Source organism: Peromyscus eremicus, chromosome 4 (genome assembly GCF_949786415.1).
Source record: "Peromyscus eremicus chromosome 4, PerEre_H2_v1, whole genome shotgun sequence".
Lineage (NCBI taxonomy): Eukaryota > Metazoa > Chordata > Mammalia > Rodentia > Cricetidae > Peromyscus > Peromyscus eremicus.
Genome location: NC_081419.1, coordinates 13,940,673 through 13,967,058, shown reverse-complemented (window position 1 = coordinate 13,967,058; position 26,386 = coordinate 13,940,673). Strand labels below are relative to the sequence as shown.

At 49.9% G+C, this 26,386-nt stretch overlaps 1 protein-coding gene across 1 annotated transcript in view; it reads left to right on the top strand.

Moving 5' to 3' along the window:
- Positions 1 to 26,264, top strand: part of Cacna1b (calcium voltage-gated channel subunit alpha1 B) — a 96,095-nt gene extending 69,831 nt beyond the window's left edge. Inside the window, exons 23-33 of the mRNA XM_059258801.1 lie at positions 786 to 913; positions 7,324 to 7,420; positions 10,026 to 10,134; positions 15,177 to 15,284; positions 15,821 to 15,933; positions 16,609 to 16,736; positions 19,291 to 19,426; positions 19,668 to 19,784; positions 22,100 to 22,307; positions 22,585 to 22,829; positions 23,178 to 26,264. Of these exons, the coding sequence (XP_059114784.1) occupies positions 786 to 913; positions 7,324 to 7,420; positions 10,026 to 10,134; positions 15,177 to 15,284; positions 15,821 to 15,933; positions 16,609 to 16,736; positions 19,291 to 19,426; positions 19,668 to 19,784; positions 22,100 to 22,307; positions 22,585 to 22,829; positions 23,178 to 23,708 (1,920 nt within the window). The 3' untranslated portion in view covers positions 23,709 to 26,264. The remainder of the gene's footprint in view (positions 1 to 785; positions 914 to 7,323; positions 7,421 to 10,025; positions 10,135 to 15,176; positions 15,285 to 15,820; positions 15,934 to 16,608; positions 16,737 to 19,290; positions 19,427 to 19,667; positions 19,785 to 22,099; positions 22,308 to 22,584; positions 22,830 to 23,177) is intronic.
- Positions 26,265 to 26,386: the final 122 nt, after the last annotated feature.

Below are 26,386 nucleotides of genomic sequence, written 5' to 3'. Positions count from 1 at the left end.
CCTCAAATACATACTTAGCTGCCAGGAAATAGCCAAAACAATCTTGAAATATAAAGTTGAAGGATTTACCTTCCCCAATTTCAAAACTTACTTCAAACCTATTATGGGGGGGGCAGCAGAATGCTTGCCCAGCCTTCATGAAACACTGGGTTTGATTCCCAGCATGGCATAAACTGGGTGTGGTGGGCACACATCTATAATTCCAACACTTAGGAGGTGTAGGATCAGAAACTTAAGGTTATCTTCTACCATACAGCAAGTTCTAGGCCAGCCTAGTCCTCAAACAAAACAATAGTAATCAAAATAGTGTTGTGGACATAAAGATTGATTTATAAGACAGTCAAAGAAAGTCAATAATCTAGAAATAGTTAAAACACTGTGGCCATTGGTTTTTATATCTATTTATTGTTTCAGATTCGTAACATAGGGTTATTGAGTATACTGCAGGGGGCCGTGGGCTGGGGCAGTATGAGAGAACTGCTTATAGTCCGGCCAGTTCATTTTTGACAAGGGTGCGTAGGGAAATAATTTTCTGTCTTTCAGTCTTTCTGTCTTTTCAGAAGTAAAAATTGGGATTTGTGGGATTAAGAATCCTTGAGACTGAGGAGACGCTAGAAGTCCCAGTGCAGGGAGGCCTGTAGGGACAGCAGGTCTGTCCTTATCCAATAGGAGTGACCTCTACTGTCCAGAGACCTCCTCCTGCTTGTGGACAGAGCTTGAGCGCAGGTAAGAAGGCACACTGGAGTTGCCTCACCTCTCCTTCCTTCCTTCCTTCCTTCCTGCAGATGTTGAATCTCTTTGTTGCTGTGATCATGGACAATTTTGAGTACCTCACGCGGGACTCTTCCATCCTAGGGCCACACCACCTAGACGAATTCATTCGAGTCTGGGCTGAGTACGACCCAGCTGCGTGGTGAGTGAGCTCCAGCGCTCTATGGTCCTCAGGGTTCTCATTACCTGTGGCTCTCAAGACAGGGCCAGGGGGTCTTAGACAGTTCCATGTGCATGTCCCCCTCAGGTGTTGGTCTGAGGCCTAGGGACGTCCCCAGTTTCGTATGTGATAGCGCTGGTCCCCCTTTCAGGGGCGCGTTCCTTATGACCCCATGCCTTGGTGCAGCTCTGGGACAGAGACACAGTCTTTGAGACCCTCAATATGGTCCTCAGGAGAGTGCCTATGCCTGGGGGTCAAGAAACATTTCCAGGGCTCTTTGCACAGAAGTGTCCTGCCTTCTCCCAAGGCTTGTCTTGTGATGGAACATGGAGGCCCAGTGCGGGAGCAGGGGAGGGTGAAGAGACAGTGTGGAGATACTCTTGTATAATGCTCAGAGGGCTTTGAGAGCAAATGTAATGTGTGGGGTTTTGTTGTTGCTGCTGCTGCTGTTGTTTGAAGTATTGGTGATTGAACCCAGAGATGTGTGCAAATTAGGCAGGCACTGTACCAACTGAACCCTACTTCCATATGTGGGCTTTAAAAGTTTCCCCAGATGGACTTAGGTTTTCCTCTCCACCATTTCTTTTGGAGACAGGAGCCAATGTGTATGTCTGTTCCCAGCCCTAACTGCATGTCGGAGTTTCATTAAACCAGAGGAACTGGGAAGGCCTTACTGTGTTCTAGCTCCTTTAATCAATGAGGAAACAGTTACTGTGCTACATAAATTAGATGTGATTTGTTTCTAGACAGCAAGGGCCTCATGGAGTGGTCTGGGTTCAGAAGTCAAAGTTGTTTGAAGCCAGGTTCCGCTAACAGCCCTGCACAATCACGTCATGTGAATCTCCCATGCCAGAGACCATATTCAGGAAGGCAGACGAGCAGGACGCCAGGGGCTCTCCATCTGTGTGCATGTTCATTCCTTCACCTACCCGGTCACTAAGTTGATACTCTGACCGCTCATTTCATTTACTCACACATTCCTTCATCTTCTCTCACCTATTTACTTGTTCACTTGTTCATCGTGTTAATGACTTGATTCTATGATCGTATCTCACAAAAAGCAACTTAAGGGAAACAGTCTAGTTTGGCTTATAGTTTTTTTGTTCTTTTGTTTTTGTTTTTGTTTTGTTTTGTTTTGTTTTGAGACAGGGTTTCTCTGTGTAGTCGTGGCAGTCCTGGAACTCACTCTGTAGCCCAGGCTGGCCTCGAACTCACAGAGATCTGTCTGCCTCTGCCTCCAGAGTGCTAGGATTAAAGGCAGTGCCACCACTGCCCAGCTAATTTTGGCTTATGGTTTAAGAAGTGGTGTATCCTAGCATAGGGGGACGGCATGGGAGCAGGAGCGGGAGACAGCTGGCCACAGTCCTAGATGAATGCTGGTGTCAGCTCCATTTTCCTCCTCCTTCAGTCTGGGACCCCAGCCTTGGAATGATGCTCCCTACATTTAGACTGGTGAGAAAATGCTCAGAGGCTCATCTCTTGGGTGATTCGATCTGCTGACAGGCAGCAACAACCATCACACCCACCTGTTCACTTGCTCAGTTATTTCTCATCTGTTTAACTGCTCGTTCACTCGCTTGGTTGTTCAGTCACTCGAGTAGAATTGCTGAGGGCTTTTCCCTGTAAGGTGGGATATAGAGGAGGACGAGGCTAAGAGAACTGGCTGCTAGGGATACAGGCCTCTTCTTGTCTCATTTACCACGATTGTTCAAGAACTGTGCTGGGAATGAACAGTTTTCCTTGAGTGAATGAGTGTTCACCTCCTATGCCCTAGGGATGGACAAGGCTGCAGCTGCATGCAGCTTCCCACCTGCCCTTGTCTGCCTCTCACAGGTCTGTGTTCAGCATTTTACTATGGCATAGTCAGGAGGGTGAGGTTGGGTTCCTGGTGGAGATCCTGGGGCATGAAATCAGGGTGGACATGTTTCGGTTTCTGGTGGAGAACTAGAAGATACGATCAGACTGGTGACAACAGTCCTGCTTCCCAAGGAATTCCTTGGGTCCTGCTTCGTTTTCCTTAACTTGATGTTCAGCATGAGAGTGCTCAACAAATCCAGAGGGCCTGGGGGATAGTTGGGCTTTCTTCTGCTGGGCTAAATTCCCAATGTCCCGTCCGTCCTTCAGCCTCTCCTGTGCCCCTAGAGATGGACAAGAAGGCTGTGGTTGTGTTCATTTCCCTACCTGCCTGCCCTTGTCTGCCTCTCACAGTGTGCATTCGGAGGTGCTGCACAAAGTTGTAGTCCTAGAAGTTTTATGGCATTGCATTAGGAGTCTGGGATAAAGGTCCCTTTGTTTGTTTGTTTGTTTATTTGTTTGTTTTTCGAGACAGGGTTTCTCTGTGTAGCTTTGGAGCCTGTCCTGGAACTCACTCTGTAGCCTAGGCTGGCCTCAAACTCACAGAGATCTGCCTACCTCCGCCTCCCGAGTGCTGGGATTAAAGGCATGTGCCACCACCACTGGCACAGGTCCCTTCTGTTGGGGTTATTTGAACTGACATTATCCCCATGCATATTTTCCATTTACATGAGAATTCTTCAGTTTTCACATAGTCCAGAAGCAGCAGAACCATTATTGCATATTGTACTTGACCAGTTTTTGACTTTGTAGAGTCTTCTCATCTCTGATATATCCGTATGCTTTCCCTGCAATGCCCAAGACCGTTACTGAGGTGCATAGGCCCAGGGATATTGCATTCTGTGGTTAGGTATGTGACTGAGGTGGGGTGCAATGCGGAGACTGGACTCGGTCATACAAAGGGCAGGACAGGCTCTAACTGCACAATTACTCATTAGCACTCCCCAATTATCCTGGCTATGACCTGAAGAGTCACGGCTATTTCTGGAATATGTTCCCAAGAGGAATACGTGCTGCAGAAAGCAGATGTTCTGTATCATGCACTTCGCCAGAGTACAGCTTTGTGATCATGCACAGTGAGAGTTCAGTCTGTTTCCTATTCAATACTTGGAGAGCTAGGGGCCCTGGAGGTTATGAGCAAGTTGGAGAGATGGCCAAACACAAGCCTTGAGGCAGAGGTGACACAAGGCCAGGAGACAAGATCAAGCAACCTAGAGTACAAGTACTCCAGTGAGCATTGAACAGGGAACAGATGACTCCAGGAGGTGGATGCCTTGACAGGTTAGGGCTGGATCCTACATCTGGACTGAGTCACTGCAAACCTGGCAGCTGGTTGTCTTTATTTCTCATCATTTGGGAAAAACTTTGAAACCGCATACAAACGGTCAAATTTTCTAACATTTGTATATGTGTATGCACAAACACAGATGTGTGTGAGCATATGCATGTGTGTATATGTCAATGAGCCTGTGTGTCCTATCCATGTGCACAAAAATATGTACATACATTATCACACATAGGAACATGCATGTATACAAACATGTTTTGTGTATCCACGTGAGTTTATCTCTGTCTGTGTATGTAACAGACCGTTTATGTGTACACATCTGTATATGTATGGTAAGTGTATGTGTATGTTGTGTGCATATGTTAAGTCATTACATGTATGTATGTACATGTTAGGGTGTTTATGTGTCATCTGTGCATTGTGTGAACTTATACATGCTGTGGGAGCTCCCGGTAGCTGTGGCTGCCTATCCCCAGCCTCCCTCTTGTTGCTTCACACAAGTGTCGAAGTGTGGAGACTCAAGATGAGAAAGACAGTCACATATTCACCCTCTGTTCAGCAAGCATTTCCTAAGGTCTGCTGTGCCCTGGTCTCAGGTCCCAAAGGTGAAGCCATGAGCAAGGCTGTGTGATGGATGGGATGGTCGCGTGGCCATAGCTTGAGGCCAGGACATTTTTGAGGAGGGGAGGATCACATGGCATCTGAACTGTACGAAAGGAGGCAAGTTGAACTGAGTTCTAGGTGACAGATGTGAGGGGAGAGCCGGGTAGGACCTGCACGAGGCTGGAGTGAGGCAAACACTGGGAGAGAGTGAGACTGAAAGAGTGTTAAATGGGTAACTTTGCTTTTTTTCTTACTTGGTAGACGGTGGAAGAGCTTTTGAATATTTGGGGAAAATATTCCAGAAATAGCAGTATTAACAGTGTTGTGCCTGCACTTTTCCACGTCTGTTGTATTATGGACTTGATGGGAAGCCCCTACCCCTACCCCTACCCCCACCTCCCGTTGTAATGTTCCTGGGTTCCAACAAGATTAGCAAGTATGGGGGAGGCCCGAGTAGAACTTCCTCTTTTCCAGAAGTAAATTGGGCATGACTTAGTACTGACAACATAGGAGGAAGCAGGCTCAGTGGCGACCAAATCCCAGGGACACCAGTGTGTCCAGGGAGAGGGGACAATTGAGTCATGTAGATGTGAACTTCTGCATAGGGTTTCTGCATCCAGGAAATGGATGAGCCACATCATGGTAGTGAGGGCAAAGGTCAGACATGTGGAGAAGGGATCTGGCATTCAGCAACTGAGGGAGGGGGCAGACTGTGAGCACATAGGCAAGTCCCGTTGAGCCTGGCCAATGATAGGCATGGCACAGTGTGCAGAGTGGGGCTTGGGAGGCTGCGGTGTAGACAGAACATTATTCTGAGTGTTTCCTGACCTCCTTCACTGTAGGGATTGTCTTGGGGCTGACACTTTCTGGGGAGCACTAGACTCCAGGTCCCCTAGGAAGTACTGTGTAACCGTAGTCCTCACCCCCACCTCACAGCTCATCTTCCATTGCAGACTGGGTGGGTCGGTGGGATGGGCTCCATCATGCCTTGTTGCCATAACCTGTGACATTTCCTTTCCAGTTGCCGGATTCATTATAAGGATATGTACAGTTTGTTGCGTTGTATTGCGCCACCCGTTGGCTTAGGGAAGAACTGCCCTCGTAGGTTGGCCTACAAGGTTTGCAACTTCAGAGCCTCCATCTGACATACTTCCCTGCCCGAATCGCAAACACTGCACACACTCCCTGCCTGATTTGGGAATGACAACACCTCACCTTCTCTTTCCTCTGTCCTGCCCTGCCCTGCATTCCAGCATCCTGGATACTTTGGTTCCCTGTCTTATCTCCCCAACCCCTCCAGCTGGCTGGAGGCAGGCAAGCCTTCAAGACAGTATCCAAGGAGTTTTCTGACCTGGCTAGGCTGAGTCGGCCAGGACCAGCTGGCTGGGTGTGGGGAGTGGGGCTGGGGGGCGGGGGATGTGGGTGAGGCAGGTCTTGCCTTTACCAAGGAAACAGCCATCACACCCAGCATTCCTGCAGGCTCTTACGAATGGGCTGATGGTCCGACAGGCCAGAGGCTGAGAGCCCAGAGGAGAAGTATGAATGTGGGCGCAAATAAACAAGGAGCAGTTGTCCCTGTGGGTCAGAAGAGGCTTTCAGGTCCCTGGGGGAGGGGAGAGTGGGAACAAGAAAGAGGAGCCCTCCTGCGCCGCTTCTGGATTGATGTGCTCAGCTCAGGGTGAAAACCCCTGGCCTGGAACTGTGAGCGGAGGGCAGGGTCTGGGCAGATCTGCCCTCTGGAGAAAGGCTGGACTCTGCTGTGTCTCTGAGACCCCAAGCCCACAGGCAGGTGCTCTGGGGTAGAGGGAAGCCCCAGCCTCTCGACTTGGGAAGATGCTTCACCAGCCCCAAGATACTCCCCTTAGTCCCCAACCTTGGGTTCTAGGCCCCACAAGGGGCACATCCAACCTGTTGGTCCCAACCTGTGCTGTCAGAGGCACCAGTGGCACCAGGCCACAGCTTACTCAGCTCCTCCCTTCCTGCAGTCTCCTTCCCATCCAGCCCTGGACCTCAGCAGCAGCCCTGCCCTGGGCTGGCCTCGGGCGTCTCTGGGCTTGGAGCTGACTTGCCCTGTCATTAAGTTTAGTCCCCTAAGAGCTTTGGGGCTCCTTCTCTAGTTTTCTAGCCTGTTGTAGATCTTTCTCCACTTTAGCCTCTGGCCTCATTTGGAAGCAAAACTGCCCTGCTCACCGAGGCAGGCGTGGCTGCTGCGGTTCTGAGCAGCGGCCGTCCATCTCCACACGGCCTGGCCAGTGCTTCCTGCATGGCGAAACAGCTCGTTCTGATTTGGCCTTGTCTACGGTTCTAAAAGAGTAAAGTCAGACATTTATAACCCAAAGCCGCCCCGATGCAGCCCTTCCTCACCCCTCCATGTTCATTAGCTCAGACGTCACCCCTGCCCGCTGCCCTGCACTGGGCTGCTATGAGGAGGTGAGGCTGGGGGTGGGGGCAAGCAAGGGTCAAGTCAAGCAGAGACTCCCTCATTTTACCTGTTTTGATTTGGGGCATTGACCCGACACTTTGGTTAACTGAATCTGTTTTCTTGTCTGCTTCCTCCCCTGCCCGCTCCCTGCTCTGCCCCTCCTGCCGTGTGCCTCTCCTGTGGACCACCCCACTATGCCTGGCCTCTGGAACAACGGGGTTCCAGTGGGCGCATCAGTTACAATGACATGTTTGAGATGCTGAAACACATGTCCCCACCTCTGGGGTTGGGGAAGAAATGCCCGGCTCGAGTTGCATACAAGGTAGACCTTGACCCTGCACTGATCCTGCACCAACCCCGGCGCTATCTGTGCTTGGCTGGGCCCACCTGGGCCTTGCTCAGCCCACAGAGCAGTCATGGGCTCTCGCCTGCTTTCTCAGGGTTTGTCTGGCTGTGTGGCTGTACCTGGCTGCCTTACCGCTGCTCCCTTTACGACCCTGAAACCCTTTGCTCCCATCCCAGATAGAGGGGCATGCCTTTGCACTAACCCCTAAAACTCCATCCGGCTTCCCCACTACTGACATCCTTGAGAAGCTCAGGACAATGGAGCCAGAGTCAACTCCACCCCATCCCTGCCCTTTTTCCTCCCCTTCCCATGCCTTCCCAAGAATGAGAAGACAAACAAGACAATGTTTTTTTGGACAGAGGGTGCTTTATTCCGGGTTTGGGACTACCCGGCTGCCCTGTCCCCTGTACTCCTGTCATGGGTGGTCATCAAGTCTGCAGGGTCTGGCCTTGGGGGATGTGCGGGCGGTGGAGCCTCTGCCGCTTACCTCTCCCTGCCCTTCTACCCCTATAGGCTCAGCCTTGTAGGGATTTATGCCCAGCTGCAGTCTCCAAGGGCTTCCCAGTGGGAAGGCTGCCTTGATGTTGAAACGGAATTGGGTGAGGGTCCCAGCTTGGGAGTTTGGGAGTCACAAATCACTGAGTCATGAGGAAGGAAGTGAACAAGGACGCCTCCTTCCTGGCCCAGTCGCAAGCTGCTTCTGCCTGACGTGCCTTCAGCACCCCCAGCCCCCACTGCTCCCCATTAAACAACTGTGTTTGCCTCTGTCTGCGAGCTTTCTGCCAGACCCTCCCTCTTTGGGTCACTGTCCTCTGTCCATATTCTGTCTCTGTACCCCATTCTAGGTTTTTGTCTGCCACTTCGTTCAGTGTAGTCTGTGGGAACCAGTCAGTTCTCCCACCACTCACAGATGCCTCTGGGTTCTTCCTGCCTTTATCTGCCCCCAACTAGCATGTGTGTTGAAACCGCAGGGGCCCTGCATGCATGCATGTCTCTATCCACAGGAGGGAGAGCTCTGTTCCTATGACACCCAGTCAGGCAGAACGGCAGGCAGGAAGGGTTGTGTTGCCCTTTCTAGCCATGCCTAAGGATCCTGAGGTTCAGGGTATGACCAGACCAAGGGAGGCATCCGGGTAGGGTGCAGGTGGCTTGGGGCAAGATGGGGAGGGCCCGAGAGACTCTTAGAGTACCATTTCTGGAACTTACTTGCCCTGGTCTTGCCACTCTGCTTCTCTGAGGTTCTTTCTCTGCCCTCCATGAGTAGGGGCAAGCCAGTGGGAGCCCTTATGAGGGTAACCCTTGGTGTCCTGGACAGATCTCCCCCTCTTAGAAGTAGTCTGCTTGCTCTTCTCTCATTCCCATCCCAACTCCCCTCCCTGGAAGAGGAACTCCTGGGCCTCTCACACCTGCCATCGGTGCTGCTCTGCAGGGATGCCATGCTCTGGGAAGCAGGTTTTTCCTGGTGTGTAACATATGTGACATGTGAGGTCCTGGTCCTGTAATTGGATGTGCCCAGTGGGGCTTTGCCAGCATTCATAGGACAAGAGCCTACCTCCTATTTTCTGTGCCCCTGTGCCCCCTCCATCACAGTGAAGATATAGAACTTGGGAGCAAGGTACTAGGGGCTGGTCTGTGTGGCCTTCCCCCAAAGAAGGGTGCTTGCTCCAGGGAGGAACTCCTGTCTCTAGTCTTCTTCCTGTATAGAGGACACAGTGGGGGTACAATAGTACTCCTGGGGTGCTTCTTGGCCAAGTGAGTGCTCCTCAGATGCACCTGAGACCTGTATCCTCCTCGAGGCCTCAGGTGCTCTCAGCCAGAGGTTCTTGCAGCTACTGAGTCGCCCCAGAGGACTGATTCAGACACATCGTTGTGTTAAGGTGTTTTGTCTCTGAAAACCAAGAAAGGAAAAGGTGCTGTCCACTCAGAGAGATGGGAGCAGAACAAGCCTGAGACCCTCTGCAGCCCCGTCTGCTCTGGCCCCTAGAAGGTCTCTTAAGACTCCTGATGCATTGACTATGATAGTGGCTGTCTTCAAGTACCATCAAGCGTGTCTTCCAGGCCCTGTTATTGTGGTAAAGATCTGAGTTAAAGCAAGAGTCTCTCTCTTGAGGAGTCCCCCACTGGGCCTGGGCCTCAGAGAGGCCTTTTGGCTGCCACTTCTAGATGCTCCAGTTGCAGATAGAGGGCAGGTAAGCAACGTCACAGGACAGGGTCCCATCTATTCTTTAGGCTGTCCCAGAGAGTAGCACTCTGTCTTGGATTGTTCTTCCTCAGCCAAGACAACCGCAGCCTTTTGGCATTCACAGGCAGTGGGCAGGATTCAGGTTCCTGGCCCAGCCTCTGCTATAGCTTTTACTTGGATTTCTGCTCTTCTCTAGCCAGGAGAATCTCAGCTCAGATGAGAGTGGGGTCCGGGAGGAGAGAATGCTGGCAAAACTTCCACCAACCCAGCCTTCTTGGACCAGGCACCTGCCAGGACCACTCTCAGGAAGCCAAGCCAAGCTCCAGAGCCCAAACACTAATTGTAGGGTGGGAGTGACCCTGACATGCTTGGCCCTGATCTGCCCCTACTCATCCCCAGCGCCTGGTTCGCATGAACATGCCCATATCCAATGAGGACATGACGGTGCACTTTACATCCACACTGATGGCCCTCATCCGGACAGCACTGGAGATCAAGCTTGCCCCAGGTGAGTCAGGTGGCCTTGGGAAAGGGGTAACTAGTTTGACTTCCTGTTTCAAAGCAAAACAACACATACACACACACACACACACACACACACACACACACACACACACACACACACGACCTACTTCATATAAGGAGATGGATAAAGGGATAGGCTCTGTCTGGGGACAACTGGATAGGTTTACCTGCTCTTTTAGGCACTGACTGTTACCTTGATGATTGAATTAGCACTATAATAATGACCTCACATTTAGGGAGGAAACCAGCACAGTGAAATGAAATCCCTTGTTCTAGGTCACTCCATCTAGCAGCGAGAGCCTGCCCCAATCCTGTAACAGGGAGCATATACCATCTTCCCCTTCTTTTCCCTACACCCCATTACCCTCCCTCGTCTGTGCCATATAGTTTGACTGCTTATGTTGTGAGGCGTGGGGGCCACCCCCCCTTTGTACACCAGATCCCATCTTTTCTTGACATCTCCCTAAGGATGTTAACCAGTTTCATCCTCTGCTTCTTCGCTTTGTTAGTTTTTCTCTGTTTTGGGTTACTTGTGTCAATATGTGAGCAGACTCTTATCATTCCTTTCTTTGAAAAGGTTATCTCTTAACCCTCCCTTGATGTTCCTCTTTTTTAATTTATTCATTTATGATGTATACAGTGTTCTGCCTGCATGGATGCCTGCACATCTCATTACAGATGACTGTGAGTCACCATGTGGTTGCTGGGAACTGAACTCAGGACCTCTAGAAGAACAGCCATTGCTCTTAACCTCTGAGCCATCTCTCCAGCCTCCATGTTCCTTTTTTTTTTTTTCTTCCTTCATAGGAACCAGCTACTTGAGAGTCTAGTCTCTGTTGATTTCTCTTCTCCAGTTTTCAGTTAGGCAATTGTCAGTCTTTGCTCTCTCTGTAGCCTTCCTCAAATTTTACTTCCTGTGTCATTTTTTTAATCTGTTTTTTTGGCTTCTCTGGCCCTCTCCACCTCTGAATTGTGGGTGTGCCTCAGAGCACCCTTCTTGCCCATCCCTTGTACATCTATTGAATTCTAGTCTTGTATTTTCAGTCCAGACAAAAATAGCACAAGTTATTCCATCTTTGCTCAGAGCTCTGCAGGAATTTTCCCACTGACTTGTCTAGACCTGGATTCCAGCTGACCCATATCCTTCCCTGACTCCATTGTTGAGAACTCTTGTTCTTTGATCCCTGACCCAAACCTTAGAATTACCCTTAAAAATTCCATCATTTCTGATTCATGTCTGATTTACATCTCCATGCTGACTTCAAAGTGCACCCTCTGCCTCAGCCCACTCTCTGTTCTTGTTGCACTGTGAATGGCCTCAGTCTGGCTTAATGGCCACAGTGGCCAGGTTAAAACTACGACAAGAGTGTGGGTCAACCTCCAGCTAGAACCAATCAAGAAGAAAGAAGGTGCAGATAACAAAAGTAAAGAGCAGAAGAGGTACATCATCCCAGCTACTTTGAACAGTAGAAGAATAGCAAGGGTGAGCATCATGTCAGTGAGTGCAGCATCTTAGGGGAGATGTGTGAGTTCTTGGAAGAATATAAACTACCAAGCTCATTCAAGGATAGATAAACTCAGGGCTAAGGGAACGAATGACTCATTTGATAAATCCAGAATCCACATAAAAATGCTAGGCATGGTGTGTGTGCTGGTAGTTCCAGCACTAGGGATATGGGAACAGGATTTCTGGGGGGTTCTGGCCAAACTTAATCTGTGAGCTTCAGGCTCACAGCGGGAGACTGTTTTAAAGAGGGTAGATGGTTTTCCTGAAGATGACGCCCAAGGTTGTCCTCTGGCCTCCAGACATGCACAAAGAGGTGCCTCACACATGCACCAGCATGCACATGTGCACAAACAGGTGCATGTGCACCCTCACAGCCTCATGCACCCCACATATGTGCTCATACAGGTGCACATGCACCCTCAGAGCCTCATGCACCCCACACATGTGCTCATACAGGTGCACGTGCACCCTCAGAGCCTCATGCACCCCACACATGTGCTCATACAGGTGCACATGCACCCTCAGAGCCTCATGCACCCCACACATGTGCTCATACAGGTGCACGTGCACCCTCAGAGCCTCATGCACCCCACACATGTGCTCATACAGGTGCACGTGCACCCTCAGAGCCTCATGCACCCCACACATGTGCTCATACAGGTGCACGTGCACCCTCAGAGCCTCATGCACCCCACACATGTGCTCATACAGGTGCACGTGCACCCTCAGAGCCTCATGCACCCCACACATGTGCTCATACAGGTGCACGTGCACCCTCAGAGCCTCATGCACCCCACACATGTGCACATACAGGTGCACGTGCACCCTCACAGCCTCATGCACCCCACACATATGCTCATATGCATGAAATATGAGATAACCTTAGTAATTCTATATTTCTTAGATAAACTGATAGCAAACTACCTTCCAACAGGAAATTCCAGGCCTAGATGGCTTTATTGATGAAGTCTATCAAACACTCCAGTGAAAACAGACTGTCTAGACTCTTACAGGAATAGAAAAGGAGGGGATATTTCTCAACCTATTTTTAATGTACTTTATTCTGATACAATAAACAGAGATATGACAGGAAATAAAATAACATGAATGTGGACGTAAAGTTCTCCAATATAATTTTAGTGAACTGACTCTAGACATAAAAATCTTCAGTGCAGTTTTAGCAAACCAAATCTGTCAGTACATAAAAGAAGATGATGTACGATGCCTTTATCGAGGTTTATCCCAGTAGTGGAAGGCTGGTTTATGTTCTAAAGCCCAGTCAGTATAACTTACCTGTAAACTATATGATATCTTCACAGTCACATAAGAAAAGAAGCCTCTGGAAAAATCCAACATTCATTGATGCTAAGAACATTTCTTTGTAGAGTTTGAATTAAATGAGGTGTTCAATAAATGTATGATAAAGGATATCTATGAAAAGTTACAGCTAATCTAATGTTTAACATAGAAACTCTCTTGAAGTCAGGACAGACTATGGTCTGCTGTCAGCACTCATTTTCAATGATGTGCTTGAGGCCCTAGCCATTCCAATAAGATAGGAGAAAGAAATGATGGGGGAGGGGAAGACTGATTAAAATAGAAACGATGGGGGAGGGGAGAAGACGATCAAAATAGAAATGATGGGGGAGGGGAGACTATGATCAAAATATATTTATATGTAAAAATTGTTTAAAATAATAACAATGTAATAAAAAAGAGCAAGAAATGAAAGTACCTGTGTTCAGAGTTGGTATCATTATCTGTGCAAAATTTCCAGTCTGTTTTTGAAGTTACTGAAACTGACAGGTACACAAAGCTAGCCATACAAAAGCATTTGTGTTTCTGTGTACTAGTAATTAACAATAGAGCTCCTTGAAAATAACACCTCAGCTATGAAGTGCTTCTGCATTGTGGGTAACTCTAAAAATCCCTCTGCACACTTTATTCTGTGAGTTTCAAAACATTCATAAGAAGAATCAAAGAAGACCTAAATATATGAGTAGTCTGTTGTGTTTATGGTTTAGAATATGTTGTGGCTAAGACACATCAGCCTTCTCCTCCTATTCACAGTTAATTCAGAATATGTATTAATTTTCTTGTCTCTATGACAAAATCCCTGACAAAGAGTAACTTTAAAAAGGAAGGGTTTATTTTAGCCAACCATTCCAGGAGCTGCAGTCCATCACGGTGAGGAAGTATGGTGGGAGGGGCCGGAGGCAGCGGGTCAGATCCTCTCCCTGGTCTAGAAGCAGAGAGGAATGCTCCTCTTCCTTTCACTTCTCCTTTTTGTGTGGCGCATGACTGGTGCTGCCTGCCTATGCCTTCCCTCCTAGTCAAACCTCTTTGAAGACACCCTCACACATGCCCAGAGTTTGTCTACAGCACGATTCTAAATTCTGTCAACATTAAACATCACAGAGAACTGGCACAAAATACCATAGACTGGGTAGCTTGCCCAGCAAATCCATTTCTCAGAGTTCTGGAGACTATACAAGGTGGGTTTTCTTCTGAAGTCTCTTCCTGCTGTGTTCTTTCAAGGCCTTTCTTTTGAGGATACAAGGTGAAAGGATAAGCGAGATTTCTGCTATCTTTTCATAAGGGCATTTTTTTGTTTGTTGGTTTGTTTCAAGACAGTGTTTCTCTGTGTAGTCTTATTTGTCCTGGAACTCACTCTGTAGACCAGGCTGGCCTTGAACTCACAGAGATCTGCCTGCCTCTGCCTCCCGAGTGCTGGATTAAAGGTGTGCGCCAATGATAACCGTCCTTTGGGCTTCTCCATAGTCACTGGTCTCATGACTTCCGTGTAGGAATAATGGTATGCCTTTCAATACATAGCACATATTTTGACCTCTTATAAAGCTTAACTTGAAATGGGTCATAGATATAAATTGAAAATGATAAAAATTTCTAGAAGAAAAAGATACATTGGCAACTGAGTTAAGTGGAGATTTCTTTTTAGAAAGATGCATGAATCAGGGATGACTATGTGTGCATCCTCCTCTGTCAGAGTATCAGAGTTTGGATCCTAGCACCACATCAGGAGGCTCACAAATAGGATCTGATGCTCCTTTCTGGCCTCCATTGTCAACCCTTACAATCACACACACAACATACATACATAAATAAATAAAATAAATGAACCAAGAATACATGAACCATATAAAAAATGATAAATTAAACCATAAAAATTAAAAGTTTTACTCTTCAAAAGATAAAGTACTGGGGTTATAGCTCTATTATAGAGCATGCATGCGCACACGCACGCACACACACACACACACACACACACACACACACACACACACACAGAGTTCTACCATCTCCAGGACTACTCTGAAGGAAGAGCTGTAACTAGTGTGCAGGTCAGTGTGTCTTCATGTATCTTCCTTTTAGCACTGTCTCCACCCTATCGTCCTTCTACCCATGCCTCCACATACACTGTCTCCAGCTCTGCCTGAATGAGGAGGATGCAGGACTGCTCCTGACTCATTTTTCCTTTCCCCCTTGTCCTGGCCCAGCAGGGACAAAGCAGCACCAGTGTGATGCTGAGCTGAGAAAGGAGATATCTTCGGTGTGGGCTAATCTACCCCAGAAAACTCTGGACTTACTCGTACCACCCCACAAACGTAAGTGGAGAGTGAAGATACCCTTTTGCCCCCTGCCCCCACTTTCCGTGGTCCCTCCAGGTATATGGGAGTATAGACGGGGAGTGTATTGTCTTGGAGAAGTGGGCTCTCCCCTCATCCCTCTGTAGCCATGCTTGGTGGCACAGGAGCCATGAGAGGTGATCTGGGGTCCTCCAGTTTAGAGAATATATCCTACAACACTTAAAAGAAATGCAATAGGGAATCATACAGACACAAAGAAGGGGTGTTCAGTTTTGAGGACCTCTTATTGGGATGCCTCAGTCCATCATAAAGGACACAGGACTAGTTAGTGTTGCTCAGAGTGGGATGTGTTCTAAGTCTAGAGGAGATGTGATACTCGCTCCTGTGGCTGAGCCCTCATCTGAGCTGCTCAGCCCAGGGCGTCTCCTGGAGTCCACATAGGGGAGGAGGGAAAGAAGATGCCCCCTTACCCAGCTGCGCTCTCTGTGCTTTCTGTGTTGTGCTGTCTGCCCTCCAAACCTCTGCCTCCGGTTCTTCTCGTCTGCACTGTGCAGCTGATGAGATGACGGTGGGCAAGGTCTATGCGGCTCTGATGATATTCGACTTCTACAAACAGAACAAAACCACCAGAGATCAGACTCACCAAGCTCCCGGAGGCCTGTCCCAGGTACAGCTGTGGGAGACCTACAGCGGGGCCCAGTTCAGCGCAGGAGGAGGGAGCCCCAGCAGGCTGCCTGCTGCTCTCCTTTAGTTCTTGCTTGCTAGTGTTGTGGGGCTTCGAACCTGAGAGCCGGCGTTCAAAGGTGAGAGCAGAAGCTCCGAGCAGTATCACTTTTCTGTGGTCAACAGAGGAGGATGTGCTGTATCAGAGGAAGATTTTTAGCAGATGGAAAGAGAAACTGTGTGTGAACACACAGGTGCAGCCCCAAGAGATCCATGTTGACAGGCCAGAGTTGCTGTTGGCTTTGCTCATGGTTATGTGGGAGGTTTAGAATACATCTTCCTGGTGCTGTGTCTTCAGTGGCCACCACATGGAGGTTCTGTTAGAAAACTCTTGTAGACACACAGAGCGTCTAGTGCTATTTACCTGACCCTGGGTAGGAAATGACAGTGTCATTCCTGCAGTCTCCCCAGCCAGGAGTTCCAGGTGGCAGTCACTGTAAACTGAGGACGGGATGACAATTCTATAATGGGAGCAGCCCCCAACTGTGTAGGTGGAGAAAGTGCCTACTGAAGAATGAGGAGCCCCATGCTGTCCTAAGCAGGCTGGACTCTGTTACGTGCGGTTCCAGGCTGAGGTCCTCAGGCACAGGGCTCTCCTTTTCCCTGTTCTCCTTTGTAGATGGGCCCTGTGTCCCTGTTCCACCCCCTGAAGGCCACCCTGGAGCAGACCCAACCTGCTGTGCTCCGAGGGGCTCGGGTTTTCCTTCGGCAGAAGAGCGCCACTTCTCTCAGCAACGGTGGGGCCATGTGAGTGCTGGTGAAGAGGGGAGGGGGACTCACGGCCGGTGGGGGGAGGAAACCTCTGACCACACTCTAGCTGGTTTTCAATGCCATCTGGCCTCTCACTTACCTCCTGAAATACCTGAGGGGTTCATCCACAACCTGAACAGTCCTCTGAGGACGGGAGGTCCTCAGGACCCATCCCACTTCCAGGGATGAGCTCTGGAGCAATTCCTTATCTGCGTCTACCCATGGGTACACACGGATGTTTGCTGCTGCTAGTGGTTTTCTATCTGCCTGCTCCTGTGGTGGACTTTGGGGTTAGCTGCATAGCATTAGGCAGACAGCATGGACTTGGGTAGACAGCTGTGCTACTCCTGAGGTGACAGCCACTGCATGTGCCTGTCTCTTAGATTCTCCTGTCACCGGCCTCTAACGTCTGTGGACTGTTAAGAAATTGTTTCCGCCTTGAGCTCCCAAATACCTGTTCACAGACAATTAATTCTGATCTTCCTGGCTCCTCTGAGCCGTTTCCCAGTTTGTCATTTTGGCTTTGATTTCTGAGGCTGTTGCATTTCATAGACAAATTGGTCAGTCCTTTTTCACTTAACTCTTAGACGGTGTTTCTTGATATTAAATTCAGAGTTAGATATCAAGGATCGCCTTTCTCACCAAAGGCCGTGGACAGGCTCTGGGCGGGGCTTATTACACACTGAAAGCCACGCTCTTTCATCTTTCCTGGATAGCTGTCTTTCAGGTGTGTTGATCTTTCCTCATGTGTTGACTCTAAGGGACTCACCACCTCATGCTGGCCTTGAAAATGGCAAGAGACCAAGGTGCAGCTCTTGTGTGGACCCCTTCTTGTGTCTCACAGGCAATACCCCTGTCAGCACCGCACAGGCAGGCCCAAGTTCATGTCGTGGGCAGTAGACAATGCAGAGGGATCCTGGCTGCCAGGGCTGTTAGAATTGCTCCAAGTTGAGGAGGTCCATCCTGGAACCTGCCTCAGCAGAGCCCTGCAAACACCCTCACTTATCTGCTTTCCCTTGAACAAGCTGGTTAGGGTCCCTCTTCTGGATTTAAATTAAACAAAAACTCGGAACGTGTGTATAAGAGTGTGTGAGAGGGAATGTGTGCTTGGGCATACAGAACTTAGAGGTTTGTATGTGAGAGGGGCACATGTGACTGTTTCCTAGAAAATGTGAAGTGTCTTTGATTTGATTTGATCCAGGCTTCCAGGAGGAAGATAAGCTTCAGGTACTTTGATGATTATAACCTCTGCATAAAGCAGTTAGAACTTTCAGGGAAGGTCAGTGTCTTAAGGTTTCTATTGCTGTGAATAGACACCGTAGCCATGGCAACTCTGATAAAGGAAAATATTTAATTGGGGCTGGCTTACAGGTTCAGAGGTTTAGTCCATTATTGTCATGGTGGGACATAGCAGCATACAGGCAGACATGGTGCTAGAGAAGGAGCTGAGAGTTCTACATCTGGATCTGCAGGCAGCAGGAAGAGAGAGTGTCTTGGGCCTGGCTTGAGCTTCTGAAACCTCAAAGCCCACCCCCTGTGACACATTTCCTTCAACAAGGTCACACCTAGCCCAGCAAGGCCACACCTCCAATCATGCTACTCCCTGTGAATATGTGAGGACCATTTTCATTCAGACCTCCACAGTCAGAGAACACCCTCTCCACTGCCTCAGCAATGGAGGGTCTGAGATGTGCTGTGACCTCAGAGCTGGCAGTGCTCCAGGGGTTAGCCTGGACCCCCTCTCAGCTAGAGTTCTTTCCTGGGGTTGCTTCAAGAGTCATTGAGGTAAGATGGCTTGTAATACTCCCAGAAGACAATGGATGATTCTTGTTAAAAATGCCCAATAAGGACAGATCTGGCCTACTGTCTCAGTATACTCCATGTTCAGGAGTCTGGCCTTATGCTGAGTGCTAAGCTGACCCTCCTCAAATGTCACTCAACCTGTGTGATACAAATGAGGTCATTGCAGAGATGCTGCCTGGGAAGAATCAGTGCTGTGTGGGGGTCTCGCTCTGAATATGAACACCCCCAGGCACCCTGAGGAGCTGGCATAGTGAGCAGCAGGTGCTGAGGCCATATATAATCTGATAACTAAGAAGCTGATGGAACACCAAATGGGTCCTTTGTGGTGAAGAGGTGGGTGTAAGGAAGAGCCACCAGCAAGGAACTTCTGAGGAAAGAAGCACAGGAAGAATTATGGAGTTCCCTTAGCTGCTGGTCATTTACCCAAGCTTTACCACATGGTCACTGTATAGCTTTGTCCCTTCCCACCGTGGTCTGTGGCAGATGACACAGAAGAATTGGTGCCCATGTTGAAGAACTTGCTGATTGTCCCCAGTCGAGGGAATGATGTATCTGGCTTTCCTCAGAAGGAAAGCCCTCTGCCCTCAGGAACCATCTAGAACACATGCTCTGTGATATATCTCAGTTTGGGGGCCATGCTAGAGCTCCTGTGCTGGGATGCCAAGACTATGGCTGTTGGAGATTCCCAGCAATTGCGATGCTCTGCAGCCCATGGGTCTCTAACCCTGCAGAACATTTCTCTCCCCAGACAAACCCAGGAAAGCGGCATCAAGGAGTCACTGTCATGGGGCACACAGAGGACCCAGGATGCACTTTATGAGGCCAGAGCACCTCTAGAACGTGGCCATTCTGCAGAGATCCCTGTGGGGCAGCCAGGAAAACTGGTGAGCCCTCCCTGCAGGGGTATATGAGATCAGGGCAGGGATGTAAGATTTATGGAGAGCATGTAAGATGGGGGTGTGTAAATTGGGGTGAGGATTGTGAGGTGGGGATGGGAGAATGAGTTGAGGATGGGGTCAAGTGGTGTGGGAGTGGTGGATATAGGTCAGGGTTGGAGCAGGTGAGATGGGATGAGCAGGGCCAGATAGCTCTATAGTGTGTAACTGAGGAGGCACCATCCTCCAGGCTGTGGATGTCCAGATGCAGAACATGACCTTGAGAGGACCTGATGGGGAGCCCCAGCCCGGGCTGGAGAGCCAAGGCCGGGCTGCCTCTATGCCACGCCTGGCAGCAGAAACACAGGTATGTTGTCTTGGAAGGGTCTGGGCTGTGGGAGTATGAGGTGTCGATGGAGGAGGGGGCTTGATGATGTACATGAGAGGAGACTGGGGGTAAACAGAGCAGGCAGCAGCCTGGAGTCACCTGCCTGTGCAACTTTGGGCACTTTACCTCGTGGGACATGGTGCCTGCCTCACCAGGACAGTCTTATTGTCAGAGAAAGAGGCATTAATCCCCGAGTGGGTCTACAGCTTTGGTGTCTTCGTCCCAGTCTAGTCCTCCCAATTGTAGTGTCTCCTAGCCCTTGTACCCAAGACTCTGCTGTCTCCTAGGTGTTCTCCCTCGGGCTCTCGAACCCCTCAACTCTGCTGTCTCCAGCTGTTTTTCTGTCTTCCCATCCCCCAGCGTTCTACTCTAAGACCAGAACAGCTACTACAGTTCAGAAAGTCATGCCTCATGCCTCAGTCTACCCTTCTGTTGTTTGAGGCTCTGGGATGGCCTCACTGCCCTGTTCCTGAACCCCTATTCCTTCTCTGGCCTCTTGTGAGGTTTTTCTCATTAGGCACATTTAACTAGGAGCTGGATCAACAAACCCCTTTCCCAAGGTCATCCCCATTCTTGAAGCCGACACGGGACTGCAGTTGACCTGAGTCTTTAGGACCTGCCCAGGCCTGTGTGGTTCTCCTCCTGACTCTGTCCCTTCTTCTTCCTGTGGTCATAAATATGTCATGTGCTCTTTATTTTCACCCTGGTCTCCTCCCCTCTGGCCCATATCCTCCCGTTACAGTGTCTCTACATGGCTGTAGCCTACAGTACCTCCCATCTCCCATCTTCCTTCCTTCTGCTGTTTTCTCTTCTGTCCTGGGGCCCCACCCCTTGGTGTCACACGCCAAGGTGTTTCCTTCTGGCATTTAACCTTAAGGTGTCAGTGGCTACGGTCTACAGCAGTTTCTTTCCATGGGTCCTGAGTTTGTATGTCATAGTTGGAGGGTGGGGATGGGGACAGCATATAAGTCAGTCCTCCATGGCCAGACACCAGGCTGAGCTCTGGGAATCCAATCGATGAGAGAGAGGAGAGATACTGCAGGTGGGGGACGTCGAGATCATGATGGGAAGATGTGCAGAGATGACCGGCCACACTAGTGGAAGCCCATGAACTGTAGACTAGTGGCTGTGGAGCCCCCATGGGACTAGACTAGGCCCTCTGGGTACAGAAGACAGTTGTTTGGCTGGAACTGTTTGGGGGGTACCCAGGCAGGGGGATCGGGATCCATCCCTGGTGCATGGGCAGCCTTTGGGGAGCCCGGTACCTGTGGTGTGACGCTTTGCACAGCCTTGGTGCAGTGGGAAGGAGCTTGGACCTGCCTAGACTCAGTGTGCTGGGCTCTGCTGACTCCCCATGGGAGACCTTGATTTGGGGGATGTGGGGATGTAGGGATGTGGGGTGGCTTGGGAAGGAGGGCTGGGGGTGGGAGGAGGTAGGATCTGTGGGTGGTATGTGGAGTGAGTAGAAAATTTCTTAATAAAGAAAAATGAAAAAAAAAAAAGTCAGTCCTCCAGATGAAAGAAATCATCCCCCTATAGCCAGCTATGAATCACTCTGGGATTTCTCAGTCAAACCAGCAGCCCCTCTCCTTGGACCCCTCCAGCAGGACCCACATGAAGCAACTCTGCTTCCAGTCTGCTTGTCTGTCTCAGACGTGGCTCCTTCTGACTTGACTGGGTCATGGTCAGGTTCATTTCCTCCACCAATTAAAGAGTTAAAAGGTAGGAAAGGACCTGGAGCACACCGGGGAGCAGTGGAGAAACCTCCAGCACCACAGACGGCAACAGACTGAACGAGCAGCCGAAGTAAAGCATTTATGGGGGTGAGGAGACAGACGTACACATGCAGCAGACACGTGGACATGCTTTGCAGGGGAAAATACCCTCTGCAAAGCAGAAAGGCGGCTGGGGGAACTGAAAAATCCACTCTCCTTTTCACAGCTGGTGTTTCAGCCTCTGGAGAGGTTTTCCTCTAATTTAGGGTTGGTAAGTTTGAAGATGGTGGATTGGCCTACAGTTGTTGTGTAACACATCCAATCCAGCCTGCTGAGCCAGTCCATCAGCAGGAGGGGAGAGAAAGTCTCACAGGCTCTTGGTTTTAAGATGCCAGGCTTTTGTCTCAGGTCAGGAGCCTGAGGAAGAAGCTGGCCATTTTGGAAATCCACCACCTTTATTACATAGCCGTGGCCCCTCTCCTTATCTGTCTGCCTACCAGGAAATCTGTAACTCCCGGTCTCTCATCCGCCTGCTGACTCAGGCCATGTGCCTCCTCATCCCTTGTCCTCTGTCTGCAGCCTGCCCCTGATGCCAGCCCCATGAAGCGCTCCATCTCCACACTGGCTCCACGCCCCCATGGGACTCACCTTTGCAACACAGTCCTGGACCGGCCTCCCCCTAGCCAGGCATCATCACATCACCATCACCACCGCTGCCACCGGCGCAGGGAAAAGAAGCAGAGGTCCCTGGAAAAGGGGCCCAGCCTGTCTGTTGACACAGAAGGTGGTGCGTGTACTGGGTCCGGGTAGCCTCGGAAGTGGGTGTGGCCTGATTTGGGATAGGGTCTAGCAGTCCATGGGACCATCTTCTCTTGGTGTTCCATATGGTCCCAGAACCTACCCACAACAGGGTATGAGTTCCATTTCTGGGGACCAGGCAGGGCTATTGGCTACTTCAGGTACTGAGTCTGTCGTTTTGCCTCAGGAGACCATGTAGGTCCAGAGCCAGAGGTCTCTGCCCTGCTCTGGGCTCAGCTGAGCTAACCCCTCTCCTTCTTGGCCAGCACCAAGCAGTGCTGCAGGATCCGGCCAGCCCCAAGGAGAAGGATCCACAGGCTGCCGCCGGGAGCGCAAACAAGAACGAGGAAGGTCCCAGGAGCGGAGGCAGCCTTCCTCCTCTTCTTCCGAGAAGCAGCGCTTCTATTCCTGTGACCGCTTTGGGAGTCGGGAGCCGCCGCAACACAAGCCCTCCCTCAGTAGCCACCCTACATCTCCAACAGCGGCACTAGAGCCAGGACCCCACCCACAGGTAACCACACAAGGCAGCATGGCTCCCGTGTCCCAACTTCGCTTTCCCCAGACCTTTGAGCATCCTCCACGCCTTGCTGCCCAGCTCAAGCCTGCCTTTCTAGCCACTGCCTCCGTCCCGAGGCCAGTTGTGTGGGCTGTCCCAAATCCTCAGCGCTTTCTTCCAGCCACTGCTTTGTTTTCCTCTCCGACTCTGGGCTCGTAGCACGTGAGCACGTGATCAATTCCTGCTTCCCCTCCATTTGCCTTGCACCCTCCCTGCTTCCTTTGTGATGATGCCACTATTTCCTGTGTGCTGGATTGTTTAATGTGGTTTTTATTTTTATTCGCTGTTGCCTTTTTCATGTAGGGCAGTGGTTCTGTTAATGGGAGCCCCTTGATGTCAACATCTGGTGCTAGCACCCCAGGCCGAGGTGGACGGAGGCAGCTCCCCCAGACTCCCCTGACCCCACGCCCCAGCATCACCTACAAGACCGCCAATTCCTCGCCTGTTCACTTTGCTGGGGGTCAGAGTGGCCTCCCAGCCTTCTCCCCTGGCCGTCTCAGCCGCGGCCTTTCTGAACACAATGCCCTGCTCCAGAAAGAGCCTCTGAGCCAGCCTCTAGCCCCTGGCTCTCGCATTGGCTCTGACCCTTACCTGGGGCAGCGTCTGGACAGTGAGGCCTCTGCCCACACCCTGCCTGAGGATACACTCACCTTTGAAGAGGCAGTGGCCACCAACTCTGGCCGCTCCTCCAGGACTTCCTACGTGTCCTCCCTCACCTCCCAATCCCACCCTCTCCGCCGTGTGCCCAATGGCTACCACTGCACTTTGGGACTCAGCACCGGCGTCCGGGCGCGGCACAGCTACCACCACCCAGACCAGGACCACTGGTGCTAACTGCACCATGACCACCCATGCACCAGCTCCGTGGGTGCGGGTTCCAGTTGATGAGTTTTATCATCCGCTCTGGGCTGTGGGGTCACAGCCCTGGGAGGAGGGTCCTCACATCATGGCCTCTGTGGTGGAGGCTCCTGCTTTTCTCCTTCCCTCCCTTTTACACTGGATGGACTAATAAAGCCCTTTCTTAGAGGGATATGGTTCTCTCTATCCTCCTGTGTACTGCCTTCCTGGGTTCCATGCCAGATGTTGGATCCTAAGCAGGAGGTAGCTGAGTTGAGATGGACCCAGCAAATCCAAATCCTTTTGTCATGGCCTCCAGCATCCAGGGTGGGTACTTGGGACTTTCTTAGGAGGCCTGAGTCTCATGGAGAGTATTGTTTGTCTGAATGTGTAGCCTGGGGGATAGGGTGACCTGAAAACAAGGAAAGGAACCCAGCTGTGGCTGGCAGCACCTGTCAGCATCAGTGATTTCATGTCTGTTGTCTTGGAGTCAAACAGCACATGTGTGTAGAGATGCACCCAAGGCCCTGCCTTCCACCTGTACTGTCACCATAATAGGGACCAAATCTGGAGAATGTTGATGCTATTGATTTTGGGTTTCAGTTACAACACCTTTCACTGTCTGTCATTTCTATATAGTTGATCTCAAAAAACAGGGAAGGAAATGTTCATGTAACTTTAAAAACTCAACGTGTAGGGAGGTCTCCGTTTTGCATTGTTTCTGTGACTTGTATGCGATGTTCCTGTATGGATTCCACCCTGCCCAGGAAGTGCCCAATGGCCCTGGCTCCTCTGCTCAACCAAGTGCCTGATCTCTGGCTCTGAGCATCATGTATGAGGCGAGGCCTCGGGAACTATCGGGTGGACTGGGTGGGAACTGCTCAGAGCAGCATGGGGGCGTGTGTCTTAGGGACACTGACAATGTCCCGCAGCATGTCAGAGAAACAGCTGCTGCGCCCCATGCACCTCCCCGAGTGATGAGCTCTGAAGAAGCTGCAGAGTAGCAGTGTGTGCTCGCATGAGGCATTTTCAATCTGTTTTTTAATCTGATTCTCAGGGACGGGATGCCTGCCAAGTAGGGTATGATCTCTGTGGTGTTTAAAAAAACAAACTCGTTTTCACTGGATGCTAAAGAGCGAGCGCTAGGCGCTAATGAAGAGAGGGAATAGGGCAGGGGGAAAGAAGCTGGAAGCATAACAAGAAACAGGCAGGGAGGAAATGGCTCCTGGAAGGAGGCTGGGTGTCTAAAGCCTAGTGGAGTCCCTGGCCCCAGATCTGGGGAGGCAGCAGTCAAATAAAGCCTCACCTCACGGCTACTTTACAAAGGGAAAACCCGTACCCAGGACGGTGTGTGATCCACACAGACGGCTGGGAGGCCACTAGAGGAAGGTTGCTCTAGGCAGGCAGCCAGGCACTCCTCGGTGTTTTCTGTGTTTTGAAATTTCTGATGACTTCTTGGTGGAAATGTTGGCTTCTATCCCATGTTTCTCACAGAAGTTGTGTGTGATTGTGTGTGTGTGTGTGTGTGTGTGTGTGTGTGTGTGTGTGTACTCACAGGAGATGCAGAGGTGTGTGTGTGTGTGTGTGTGTGTAGGTGTGTTCAGCGAGTGGCTGTTGTCAATCATAGGGCTATGCAACAAAAGACACATTACTAGAAACAAAACACAAGACCGCCACTTGGTCTAGGGTTTCAGCATGATTGTGACCAAACCTTTTATAGAATTTCCTTATATGAAGGCACAATACCCTGAAACTTTAACGATAACAGAGTATTTTATTCCAGTAGGGTAAAATTAAACAGGAACCTTGGACTGTGCATGTGACTGCACTGATGTTGCAAAGTAGAAGGATGTGCATTTTGATACTGACGTTCTGTCTCCGTTCCAAGCCCAGCCCTTGTTCTCTGGAGTGTTGAGTGTATACATTCTGTGTGGAACTACAGATGCCCCAGACAGCCCTGGGTTGGGAATCATCTTTACCCCACATTAGTGTAGCTGGCTTCTCTTCCAGGCATTGGTAGACATGAAAATCACAGGAAGCAGGGAGAGGAGACATGGAGTCTTGTTTCCTGACTTTGGGTTTGTTTCTGTACTGTCTCTTCCTGTCTGTTCCCCCTGAAATTTCATAGTGAGTTGCCAAATTTGAAATGCAACAACCAGCTGTCTGCATCTGGAACCTGTCAAGCAGTGGCTGTAGTTTGAACAAGTTATGTGTGCATGTAAAATATATCCATATATACATTATACAAGTATGCGCATGAAATGTATATCTTCGTACTTTTTGATACAATGTATTCATTTGTTAATTTTTAATTATATTTGATATAAATTGAAGGTTTGTTGCAAAACTTTATATTTAACAGTGTTGAGAGAGAGAGAGAGAGAGAGAGAGAGAGATCCAATCATGCAACACAAATGGGATCTACTTTAAAAAAAAACAAAAACAAGTCCCTTGACTAGTTTGCTGCCTGAATAATATTTACAAACCAAACTTTGGATTCTGCTCTTGTTTCTACAATGACTTTTTGTATAAAGCAAAGTCCTTGGATTAAATAAAAACAACCAAAAAATTTCAAAATCAAAACCCAGGATGCTGCTGGGTGGTACCTGAGGACAGTGTGTCTCAGTGCGTCGGTGGAGAGGGTGCACTGTCAGGAATGCCCAAGAAAAATTGAG